Consider the following 12,877-nt stretch of genomic DNA (forward strand, 5'->3'; position numbering starts at 1 on the left):
TGACACAGGGTCCCAGGTTACTCTTCTGAGTAAAAGTTTATTTGAGAAATACCTTCAGGGTACTTCTTTGACCAATGTTGGCGAAATCTCCTGGCTAAACCTACGTGCTGCGAATGGCCTGAAGATTCCATACATTGGTTATACTCTGGTCGACTGCAGAGTAGGGACCATTCACGTGTCTGAAAAGGGGGTGATAATCGTAAATGATGAATGCCTGGGGCCCGATAAGGGCATTCTTGGAATGAACATCATTAATCCTGTTTGGTCTGCTCTCACTCAGGGGAACCATCCAGGGTTGGCTGCATTTAAGACGACCATACCGTGGGTGGAAGGCCAGGCTTGGGCTCAAGCATTTGCAGAGTGCCACCGGATCTCCACCAGAGAGCCGCTTCCCCCTTACCAAGGCTTGACAAAGTTGCCACGCCAGCAACCAGTGGTCATCCCACCCCAGACAGAGATGCTCGTATGGACACAGGTATCAGAAGGTTTCCCCAAACGGGCTTGTAATGTAATAATAGAACCTCTCCCTGAAAGTGACTCAGAGTGGCGAGTGGGTCGCACCTTGGCAGAGTTGACGGGCGGAAGGGTCCCACTGCGGTTGTGTAACCCCAACCCGTACCCAGTAGAGGTACCCCAGCGACAACCATTGGCACAAGTGACCGAAGTGGCAGCAACTGATGTACAAGGGGACCAAGAGCTTGTCCTCAACAGTGTAACATCAGATATAGTGGAGGTTGAGGTGAGACACATTGGGATGGTAGGGATTGAAGACGCACCTGAATCACATCCAGCGCTGGCTCTACAAGGAGACAGTTTGACTCCAAACCAACAAAGGGAGATGACCAACCTACTGCGGAAGTGGACAAAAGTATTCGCCAGCCATGATGAGGACTTTGGCCGTACAGGGGTGGTTAAACATCAAATACCCACAGGTTCTGCACCTCCCAGCCGGGAGCGGTACAGACCTATTCCTCCAAGTTTGTACGTAGAACTGAGATCCTTGCTACAGAATATGCTGACAAGTGGTGTGGTGAGGGAGAGCGCAAGCCCTTGGGCAGCCCCAATAGTGCTTGTTAAGAAAAAAGATGGCAGCTGGAGATTTTGCGTCGATTACAGGAAACTCAATGCTCTCACACACAAAGACGCCTACCCGCTGCCCCGTATTGAGGAGGCTTTGACTGGACTGAAATCTGCCAGATGGTATTCGACATTAGATCTTGCAAGTGGATATTGGCAAGTGGAAATGCATCCACTGGACAGAGAAAAGACTGCATTTACAACGCCATTTGGGTTATACGAGTTTAACAGGATGCCCTTTGGACTATGTAATGCGCCTGCTACATTCCAAAGATTAATGCAACGTTGTCTAGGCAACTCGGTGAATGACTCACTGTTGATATACTTGGATGATGTGATTGTGTTTTCTCCTGATTTCAGTAGCCACCTACGCCATCTGGAAGAAGTATTCCAGTGCCTCCACAATCACGGACTGAAACTCCAACCCGCAAAGTGCCACTTGTTTCAGCGTGAAGTGACATACCTAGGACATGTCATCACTGAGCATGGCGTAGCAACCGACCCAGCAAAGACAACTGCAGTAAGAGAATGGGCAGTACCCCAGACTGCAAAACAGGTAAAATCCTTTTTGGGATTTGCAGGGTACTACAGACGCTTCATACCTGCTTTCTCTAAAATAGCCACCCCTTTGAATGCCTTGACCCGTGATACTGCCAGACATGGCAGAGCTGCCTCAATCATATGGTCCCCTGAATGCCAAAAGGCCTTTGATCTATTGAAGGAAGCCTTACTCACTGCACCAATACTGGCTTATGCTGATTTTTCACAACCATTTAGGCTGTACACTGATGCCAGCTTAGATGGGCTGGGGGCGGTGTTGGCTCAAGAGCAAAATGGAAAAGAGAGGGTGATTGCGTATGCCAGCCGTAGCCTCCAGCAAACAGAAAGAAACGACCAGAACTATAGCTCTTTTAAGCTAGAACTGTTAGCCCTGAAATGGGCCATTACTGAGAAATTCAAAGATTACTTGTATGGAGCAGAGTTCACTGTATTCACAGACAACAACCCATTGGTCCATCTCGACACTGCTCGACTTGGGGCGGTGGAACAGCGGTGGGTGGCCCAGCTGGCCAACTTCAAGTACGTAATTAAGTACCGGCCAGGTACCCAAAACAAAAATGCTGATGCTCTCTCCAGGTTACCAGAACCACAAGACCCAATACCCTCCTTGGCCAGTGGGGTGATGGTGGAGCAAGAGCCGTGTTGGGCAGACCTACAGACCAATGACCTAGAACTGTTGCAGATACGACAAAGGAAGGAACAAGGACTGCCACCCCCAGAGGTTAGTAATCTTTCGTCTTCATATTTCAAACTACTATGTCGAGAATGGGATAGGATAATATTACGAGATGGCATTTTGAGAAGGTTACAGCAGGCAGCTGGGTCTGGAGAAGAGATTTTCCAAGTGGTGGTCCCAAAGACAGAAGCCAAGAAGGTATGGGAGGCTTACCATGGTGAGATGGGACACCCGAGCAGTGAAAGAACTCTCACCATCCTGCGACAACGATGTTATTGGCCAAGGATGGCAGAAGACGTGAGGGAGTGGACAACTACCTGCCCTCAATGCGTCTGTACCAAGGTCGGACCAGTGGTAAAGGTTCCACTTGTATCCATTGTGACTGGCTACCCATTTGAGTTGGTTGGGTTGGACTATCTTTCCCTAGGCCGGCCTGAAGACAGGTATCCCTACATCCTAGTTATTACGGACTTATTCTCAAAGTATGCTCTTGCAGTGCCTACCAGAGATCAGTCGGCCAATACCACGGCTCAAGCCTTGTATAACAACCTCATACAGGTTTTTGGCTGCCCTGAACGGATCCTAACAGACCGGGGGGCATCATTTGAATCTGCAGTGATGAAAGAGCTCTGTCAACTCTACGGTTGCCAGAAAAGCCGCACCACAGCCTACCACCCCCAGGGGAATGGGGTGTGTGAGAGATTCAACCAGACGCTGTTAGGATTATTGAATTCCTTGGAGGAAGCCAGTCACTCACAGTGGCCGAGTCTGATTCCAGCCCTTGTTCAGGCCTATAATAACACTGTCCACAGCACTACTGGGATGACCCCTCACTACGTGGTGTTTGGGAGACATGCGAGGCTACCGGTGGACTGGGTGACTGGCTTACAGCCGGAAACTAGGCCCCAAACTCTGGCAGGTTGGGTAAAGAAACATCAGGAGGCTTTGAGCCATGCCTACCAGACTGTAGCCCGACGGACCCAACAACAACAAGACCGGGACCAAGCGACGTACAACAGAAAAGCAAGACTGGCACCTCTACTCCCTGGAGAACGGGTGCTCATCCGTAACTTCCGCAGAAGAGCAAAAGGGAAGCTGAATCTAAGGTGGACACCAGAGCCATATGTGGTAGTCAAGCAGCTTCGGGAAAATCACCCCGTTTATGTACTTCGGCCAGAGGGTAAGGAAGCGCCCACTCGTACTGTACATCGAAATAACCTTCAACCTTGCCCCTTGCAAATGTTTCAGCACAGACCCAAACCAGAAGAACCACCACCTACTATACATCCTCAAGTGGATCACCTCCCACCTCCAACTTGGTGGCTTCCTGGCCTAGTAACCACCACCAACTGTCAACCACCTACTAGAGAACAAGGTGCAGTTGTGGTCCCACAGCCTGACCCCCCAGCAGCACCTCCAGCCCCGCATAGTCCACCCACTGTACGACGCTCCGAACGAGGTAATTTGGGCATACCCCCAGCCCGGTACCGTAATGAACAGTAGGTCGGGACGACCTCCATTATAGAAGGGGGGAAATGTGGAAATATGGCGCTGTCAATGGTATGGAAACCCAGTATGTAAATATGTAAATAAGACTTTGATGTGATGTGTTCATGCCTTTGTGTATTTTGTGTGGATTATTGCATTAAGATTGATATCTGGGTGTGAATACTATGAACAGCTACGTGACGGACTCTACTGCGCTATGGGACTAATGAACTGATTAAGGACAGGTGTGGGTGCTTTCGGAAAAGGGTAGAAAAGGCAGAGGAGAAACAGCAAAAGGCAGAAGGAACACGGACACAAAAGGAGCCAAGGGATTACGTATAAACAGTCTTTCACCGGGACGGGCATCGGAAGGTTACGGACGAGTGGGAACCCGGACAGACGGAAGGAAAGATCACCGTACAACGCGCATGACAGCTAAGTTGAAGGGACGTGCTCAACTTACCTGTGCGGGTGGGATCTTTACTGTAGTGGGTGGCAATCAGAGGATGACTGTGTTGCTTCCCTGTCGCAGCCAGGAAGAGGATCACGGACTCGGTGGTGGACGGGCACCGCAGGGCTCGTCGCATTGAAGCTACAGAGCCACGCTTGAGGGACAGCTCGAGTCGCTCGCTCCATCTGACGGAGCACGATCACTATACAGCCCGTGACCAGATAAGTTGAAGGAAAGAGTTCCGCTGATGTGTGTGTGTGTGTGTGTGATCTCCATGTGGGTGGCGATTAGAAAGTGACTCCGGGTGTTACTTCATTGCAGCCGACGAGAAGAGGACCGCAGACGGACGACGTATAGACTGGACTTCAGAGCAGCGCTGGAGTGACAGATCCATCTGGCTGCTCTACCTGGCGCAGCGCCCTCTGGTGGATGGTGGAGTCGGACAACGTTAACCAAAGAAAAGGGAATACATACGGGTTTGGATGGACCAAATGACCATTTAAACTGTATTTGCTGTGGAACTCTTTTAGAACATTTTTTATCTTGGCCTCCTACCTATTTTTTATTGTTAAAGAGAACACAAAATAAATGGTTTGCAAGGTAGCTGGACGTGACTCATTTTCTCTCAGTGGATAATTCATATGCTGGTGCAACAATTTAAAAATCTACACAAAAGAACCCACCCTCCGGTGTGACACGTTCACTTTTAATTTGAAACGCCTTCATTGAAAAACAATGTAACAGGTTGATTTGATCAGATTATTGCAGTGTGACTGAGTCACAGTTAAAATCTCTTTCCTTCATCATCATCACCTTCATCATCATCATCATCATCATCATCATCATCATCATCAAATAACCTGACCACAGAGCGTAGTGCTTTAATACAGAGGTATGTTTACAGTGAAACAGAACTATTAACTTCCATAATACACAGTTTTAAATATAAATAGTTTAAAGTGACCTGAGCTGAGCCACATTTAAATATGTGTGGTAACATTTTCTAGTCCATCCTCATCTGCATATGACAGCTTGTTTCACTCTGTAGTGGATCAAACTGTGACTTTGCGTTGGACATAGTATGAAAATAGTTGAATCACTGTGACCAACGTGGACAGAAGTCTGTGTTTGTCAGAGTTTTAATTAATCACACAGCAGCAGTTGAGCGACGCACGAGTCCGTGTGGCTTCAAATGTAACTAAGTCCATATTTTTAGTGCAATATAATGTTTGACCTTATTGGGGCGCTGCACTTATTCCAGGGTTAGAAGCGCGTAAGAGGAAAAGGACTTACGCACCCCGGAGAATGCACGTAAAGCCAGATTTGAATGGGAACACCCACATTTCAGGGCTGCTCCACCCACAGTGTGTAACTGGGATGAAGGCGCACAGCTACTGACTTAAGGTCAGGGGGAGAATAGTGCACAGCTAAAAACATCAGTGTGGCTTTTTGGACTTACGCACATGGGAGAATAGAGCCTTTAGTAATTTTCACTTTCCCCTGCGGACCAAATCAGATGCTTTGAAGGGCCAGATTTGACCCCCTGGGTCTTGAGCTTGACACATGTGATCTAACATAATTTCCCCCAAATGAAAAGCTGTGAATATTGTTGAGTTTTGTACCTTTGCTTTTCCCAGGTAATCCTTACTCTCCAGCTGAGCCACATAATGCTTGTTTGGTTTGAACAACTTCATTGGGAACTCCACTGCTTTAAAAAGCTTTTGTTTCTGTTTTGAATAAACTCACTCATCATCATCATCATCATCATCATCATTGTTGACCTAGTATTGTTTTTAGTGAAAGTAACTGACCAGTATGGACCGCAGAGCTTTGTCGATGGCGTTCAGCTTTGATTCTGTGTTGTAGCGCAGAGCTTTCTCCATGTTCTCCTGAGCTCGCTCCCAGTTTCCCAAATGAGCTTCAACCAAGGCCATGTTGTGGAGAACCTGTGGCAGGAAATAATATGATATAAATGATGGAAAAATGCACAAGATAACTCCAAATACACAAAAAAAAAACAACAAAAATACATCAAATGATCAATAAATACACAAAACTACAAAAATACACACATTGAGAAAGAAAAACACAAAAAATGTCAGATAAATACACAAAATTAGCTCCAAATACACGAAATAACAAAGAAAAATACACAAAATGACAAAGAAAAATACACAAAATGACAGAAAAATACACAAAAATGACTCCAAATACACAAAACAACAACAACAATACAAACAAAAAATGAGAAAAAACACACAAAATGACAGAAAAACACACAAAATGACAGAAAAATACACAAAATTACTCCAAATACACAAGACAACAACAGAAATACACTAAATGAGAAAGAAAAACACACAAAATGACAAAAAAACCCCACAAAAATTACTCCTAATACACAAAAAACACACAAAAATTACTTTAATACACAAAACAACAATAAGAATACATAAAACAACAACAAAAATGCATAATATGAGAAAATAAATACACAAAAAGACTGAAAAATTGAAAATAATGAAAACATTGCACACAACACTTAAAGGTGGCGCTAAATTGAATATGCATTCATACATACTGTCAAGTTGGAAATGATGCACCACAATAAGATTAAAGATGTACATATACTGTTTTTATAAATGAATGTTCCCTCCAACCTAAAACATGAGCTTTCACTATTTGGATTTTCTTGCTTTGGAAAACTGAATTTTTCATCCAGTGGGATCTGTTGGAGAAGAGTCGTCTGGTTCAGAGGGATTTCTTACCTCACATGCATTTAAAATGTATCTGAGACCAAGAGCTTTGTAATCAATCAGCTGGTTTCCTCTCAGTGCTTTGAACGCTTTCTGGAAATCAGCGAAACTCTCTTCATACCTTAGAAAAAACACAACAACTTACATTTGTATAATGATACACACATTATTTTAACTTCTGGAGCTTTGGTGCACTAGGAGGCGTGTCTTGCCTTTCCTTTTTGTAGAAGGTGATTCCTCTTTGAAAGAAGGCGATGGCTAAATGCTCGTCTTTACTGATGCTGGCGTCAAACGCCTCAGACACAAAAGAAACAAAAACGGTCACTTCCTCTGTTAGAAAACCCACTTCTTCTTTTACAATGACTTGCACTTTCACACACACAGCATATCAAAGCAAAATATCACTTTCCTCTTACATTCCTAATTACATTTAAATCAAACGTAATAAATGAAATGGTTTTTAATGTGTGTCCCTAGAAGAACCAACCTTTTCAGCAGCGTCCAGCTCCTGGTTGTAAAGATGTAAGCAGCCAATGTTAAAGCTGATTTTGGAGTTTGGGTCGTCGATGGAAAGGAAAATGCTGAGAGCTTCAGAGTAATCCTGTCGCTCAGCACAAGTTACTCCCTGGTCCCACTGACGCAGAGTGTCAACAAAAGACATGTTGGCGACTCCAGATGTTCCAGATGTTCTCAGCGCTCTGAACCAAATTGAGGAAGTGCCTCTGATTTACACAAGTGTTCGAAAGTGTCGAAGCAGAGGAAGGAAGCACATCGCAATGGTGGCATCAACAAACATGGGGTGTTGGTAAGAACATGAGCACTATAAAAACCTCTTCAACCCCAGCCTGTCATCGCCCGATCCCGTTATATCTCTGAAGATAAGCAGGTCTGGTCCTGGTGACTAGGTGGATGGGAGACCACTGAGAATTCCAGGTGCCACAGTGGGGTGGCAGTCACCCAAGTGGTGTCTGTCATTGTGTCCTTGGGCAAGGCACTTTACCCGCATTGCATAGTGTGAGTGAGTGTTGGTGGTGGCGCACTTTGGCAGCCTTGCTTCCGTCAGTCTGCCCCAGGGCAGCTGTGGCTACACTAGTAGTTTACCACCACTAAGTGTGGCGTGAAAGACTAATCCCTTAATTCTGTAAAGCGACTTTGAGTGTCCAAAAAAGTACTATATAAAATTGATGCATTATTATTTATAAAAGACTCTCACGGGCCTAAATGTTGTAAAGAATGAATGAAATCACACATTTTATACCTCTCTGTAATCCTCAGAAACTATAGAAACTAAAACTGTAGTCAACCTACATTCAGAACAAAAGAACTCAGCACACACGCCAGGATATTATGTTCAAAGAGGGGAAAGTCGACAACTCAGCACAAACACAGAGCTTTATAACAAGAGCCGACGTGAAATTACAGGCCGAGCTGAATCCACTGATATACAGGTACGTACCAAAACAAAGCTATAAGATCAGAAAATACAGGGCAGAAAAAGTCAGCAATGGTGTCTTACTTTTGTTATTTCTTATTAAAAGTTGCTCCAATGTGCATAAATGGTATGAAACACAATTTATTTTATTTTTTTAAACTTGAACAAGTAAATGGTAACTCACTTTAATTCAAGAACCAATATCAAAAACAAGAGGTATGTTTATCAACCTGTCAAAACACACTAATCAAAAAATTTAGCTTTTGCTTCTACAACAGATTCTGATTCTGTTTAGTTCTTAAATTGTTTTTTTTTTTGTTTTTTTTAATCTAACCACATACATGTATCAAAGTGTCCAGTATGTTTTATGAAAATAAAGTGCAATCAACTTCCAGCTAAAACACATTGAGTAGTGAGATAGTTTACCAAGGTCTAATGGTGCGTTCACTGACACCTAGTGACTGTGTGTTTACGTGCTATGCATATCTTTGCGCAGTTACATGTTTTTTTTGTTGTTGTTTTTTCGTTAAAAAAACATAATTTAAAAAACTATTTGGACATGTATTTGGACCGATACAATAGTCGCACGGTGAAATGTTGCGATATATTGCAGAGTGTTGTAGTACTTAGACCAGTCTTTAATGAGAATATATTTTAAATATGTTGTGTTGTTGTGGTCACTCGTGTGTTATGGAGAATGTGGAACATTTAGTGAGATTATATTTGTCTTTAGGTTTCACACATGGTGAAATACTGTCTTTAAGACACTTTGCAGATATTTGCGTTAGTTCCGACCAAAGAACCAGATGATTTGGAGCAAATAAATTCTGAGAATTCGTTGATTTCTCAGCGCTGTAAATGGTAAATGGAGTTGATTTTATATAGCGCTTTATCACCACACTGAAGCAGTCTCAAAGCGCTTTACATATCAGCTCATTCACTCAATCACTCTCACATTCACACACCAGTGGGACAGGACTGCCATGCAAGGCGCTAGTCGACCACTGGGAGCAACTTAGGGTTCAGTGTCTTGCCCAAGGACACTTCGACACATAGTCAGGTACTGGGATCGAACCCCCAACCTCTCGATCAGAAGACGACCCACTACCACCTGAGCCACCGTCGCCCATTAAGAGTTTTTTAACAATCTAATAAAATTACTTTATTCTCGAAATATTATGACTTTAATGTAATAAAATTACAAGTTATTCTCATAAAATCACGACTTTATTTTCAAAATACTATGACTTTAATCTAATGAAATTATGACTTTAATCTCAAAATTACGACTTTATTCTCGAAATATTATGACTTTATTCTCAAAATACTATGACTTTAATCTCATAAAATTACGACTTTAATCTAATAAAATTACGATTTTATTCTCGAAATATTACAACTTTATTCTTAAAATACTATGACTTTAATCTAATAAAATTACGACTTTAATCTCATAAAATTACGACTTTATTCTCGAAATATTAGACTTTATTCTCAAAATACTATGACTTTAATCTAATAAAATTACGACTTTAATCTCATAAAATTACGACTTTATTCTCGAAATATTAGACTTTATTCTCAAAATACTATGACTTTAATCTCATAAAATTACGACTTTAATCTAATAAAATTACAATTTTATTCTCGAAATATTACAACTTTCTTCTTAAAATACTATGACTTTAATCTAATAAAATTACGACTTTAATCTCATAAAATTACGACTTTATTCTCGAAATATTAGACTTTCTTCTTAAAATACTATGACTTTAATCTAATAAAATTACGACTTTAATCTCATAAAATTACGACTTTATTCTCGAAATATTAGACTTTATTCTCAAAATACTATGACTTTAATCTCATAAAATTACGACTTTTATCTAATAAAGTTCTGACTTTATTCTCGAAATATTACGACTTTCTTCTCAAAATACTATGACTTTAATCTCATAAAATTACGACTTTAATCTAATAAAATTACGACTTTATTCTCATAAAATATTACAACTTTCTTCTCAAAATACTATGACTTTAATCTCATAAAATTACGACTTTATTCTCGAAATATTACGACTTTTTTCTCAAAATACTATGACTTTAATCTAATAAAATTACGACTTTATTCTCAAAATATTACAACTTTCTTCTCAAAATACTATGACTTTAATCTCATAAAATTACGACTTTAATCTAATAAAATTACGATTTTATTCTCGAAATATTACAACTTTCTTCTTAAAATACTATGACTTTAATCTAATGAAATTACGACTTTAATCTCATAAAATTACGACTTTATTCTCGAAATATTATGACTTTATTCTCAAAATACTATGACTTTAATCTCATAAAATTACGACTTTAATCTAATAAAATTACGATTTTATTCTCGAAATATTACAACTTTCTTCTTAAAATACTATGACTTTAATCTAATAAAATTACGACTTTAATCTCATAAAATTACGACTTTATTCTCGAAATATTAGACTTTATTCTCAAAATACTATGACTTTAATCTCATAAAATTACGACTTTTATCTAATAAAGTTCTGACTTTATTCTCGAAATATTACGACTTTCTTCTCAAAATACTATGACTTTAATCTCATAAAATTACGACTTTAATCTAATAAAATTACGACTTTATTCTCATAAAATATTACAACTTTCTTCTCAAAATACTATGACTTTAATCTCATAAAATTACGACTTTATTCTCGAAATATTACGACTTTTTTCTCAAAATACTATGACTTTAATCTAATAAAATTACGACTTTATTCTCGAAATATTACAGCTTTCTTCTCAAAATATTACGACTTTTTTCTCAAAATACTATGACTTTAATCTCATAAAATTACGACTTTAATCTAATAAAATTACGATTTTATTCTCGAAATATTACAACTTTCTTCTTAAAATACTATGACTTTAATCTCATAAAATTACGACTTTTATCTAATAAAGTTCTGACTTTATTCTCGAAATATTACGACTTTCTTCTCAAACTACTATGACTTTAATCTCATAAAATTACGACTTTAATCTAATAAAATTACGACTTTATTCTCATAAAATATTACAACTTTCTTCTCAAAATACTATGACTTTAATCTCATAAAATTACGATTTTATTCTCGAAATATTACGACTTTTTTCTCAAAATACTATGACTTTAATCTAATAAAATTACGACTTTATTCTCGAAATATTACAGCTTTCTTCTCAAAATATTACGACTTTTTTCTCAAAATACTATGACTTTAATCTCATAAAATTACGACTTTAATCTAATAAAATTACGACTTTATTCTAATAAAATTATGACTTTATTCTCGAAATATTACGACTTTATTCTCAAAATACTATGACTTTAATCTCATAAAATTACGAATTTAATCTAATAAAATTACGACTTTATTCTCGAAATATTACAACTTTCTTCTCAAAATACTGACTTTAATCTCATAAATTACGACTTTAATCTAATAAAATTACGACTTCATTCTAATAAATTTACGACTTTATTCTCGAAATATTACGACTTTATTCTCAAAATACTATGAGTTTAATCTCATAATTACGACTGTAATCTAATAAAATTACGACTTTATTCTAATAACATTACGACTTTATTCTCGAAATATTACGACTTTATACTCAAAATACTATGACTTTAATCTAATAAAATTACGACTTTAATCTCATAAAATTACGACTTTATTCTCGAAATATTGCGACTTTATTCTCAAAATACTATGAGTTTAATCTCATAAAATTACAACTTTATTCTCGAAATATTACGACTTTATTCTCAAAATACTATGACTTTAATCTCATAAAATTACGACTTTAATCTCATAAAATTATGACTTTATTCTCGAAATATTACAACTTTATTCTTGGAGTGGTCGGATATATTTTTTTAATATGGACCTATACGCCGTCGTAGTTTTTAAATACATACAAAGATTTTAATTTTTGCAAGAATTTAGTTGAACAAATTTGTCAATATTCAGGAAGTTTGCATGTTTTGCTTTGAAAAACTTGAGACTAATTGTTTTTGTCTGTCAAATGTAAGTCAAAGAACTGTTCAACATTTGTTTATTTGTAAAGAGAAAATGTACTAAAAAACAAAACAAAACAAAACAAAAAACATAAATGTTTCTTTTTGCTGCATTGTACCAGAGTTATCTTAAAACTAATTTACATCTGTGGTCATAGTTTTTAAAATAGTTTTAGGATCTTGGTCACAGGGGTCAGGAGTTCAGGCAGGCCCACCACCTGACGGAAGCGCCCCCTATTTTGAGAACCACTGCTACAATAGAGGTTTTCAAAGTAAGGATTTTTATTTATTTTTTGTTAGTTTTATTATTTAATTTTTTTTATTATGAAATAATTTTTTGGAAGCTCTTAATCTAGTCTTA

General features: G+C 38.9%; 2 protein-coding genes across 4 annotated transcripts in view; one reads left to right on the forward strand and one right to left on the reverse strand.

The window, feature by feature from the left end:
- Positions 1–7,710, reverse strand: part of ncf2 (neutrophil cytosolic factor 2) — a 27,485-nt gene extending 19,775 nt beyond the window's left edge. For 2 of the 3 annotated variants that reach the window (XM_028434120.1, XM_028434119.1), the window contains exons 1-5: positions 7,497–7,710; positions 7,222–7,304; positions 7,022–7,130; positions 6,065–6,199; positions 5,876–5,980 (exon numbers count right to left, since the gene is read on the reverse strand). In XM_028434120.1, coding sequence (XP_028289921.1) covers positions 5,876–5,980; positions 6,065–6,199; positions 7,022–7,130; positions 7,222–7,304; positions 7,497–7,670 — 606 coding nt within the window. In that variant the 5' untranslated portion in view covers positions 7,671–7,710. The remainder of the gene's footprint in view (positions 1–5,875; positions 5,981–6,064; positions 6,200–7,021; positions 7,131–7,221; positions 7,305–7,496) is intronic. The other variant, XM_028434121.1, reaches the window with a different exon arrangement.
- On the forward strand, positions 3,384–4,658 carry LOC114454045 (wiskott-Aldrich syndrome protein family member 2-like). The gene is made up of 3 exons (XM_028434126.1): positions 3,384–3,494; positions 3,563–3,773; positions 4,335–4,658. The coding sequence occupies exons 1-3, from the start codon at positions 3,477–3,479 to the stop codon at positions 4,481–4,483; spliced, it is 378 nt and encodes a 125-aa protein (XP_028289927.1). The 5' UTR covers positions 3,384–3,476; the 3' UTR covers positions 4,484–4,658.
- Positions 7,711–12,877: the final 5,167 nt, after the last annotated feature.

The sequence above is a fragment of the Gouania willdenowi genome, chromosome 20 (assembly GCF_900634775.1).
Source record: "Gouania willdenowi chromosome 20, fGouWil2.1, whole genome shotgun sequence".
Taxonomy (NCBI): Eukaryota; Metazoa; Chordata; class Actinopteri; order Blenniiformes; family Gobiesocidae; genus Gouania; species Gouania willdenowi.

Bases quoted from the DNA above. Each gene is read 5' to 3' on its own strand.
- LOC114454045 (XM_028434126.1), top strand. The intron at 3,774-4,334 runs GTAATTTGGGCA...TCCCTGTCGCAG, and splicing joins TGTACGACGCTCCGAACGAG to CCAGGAAGAGGATCACGGAC.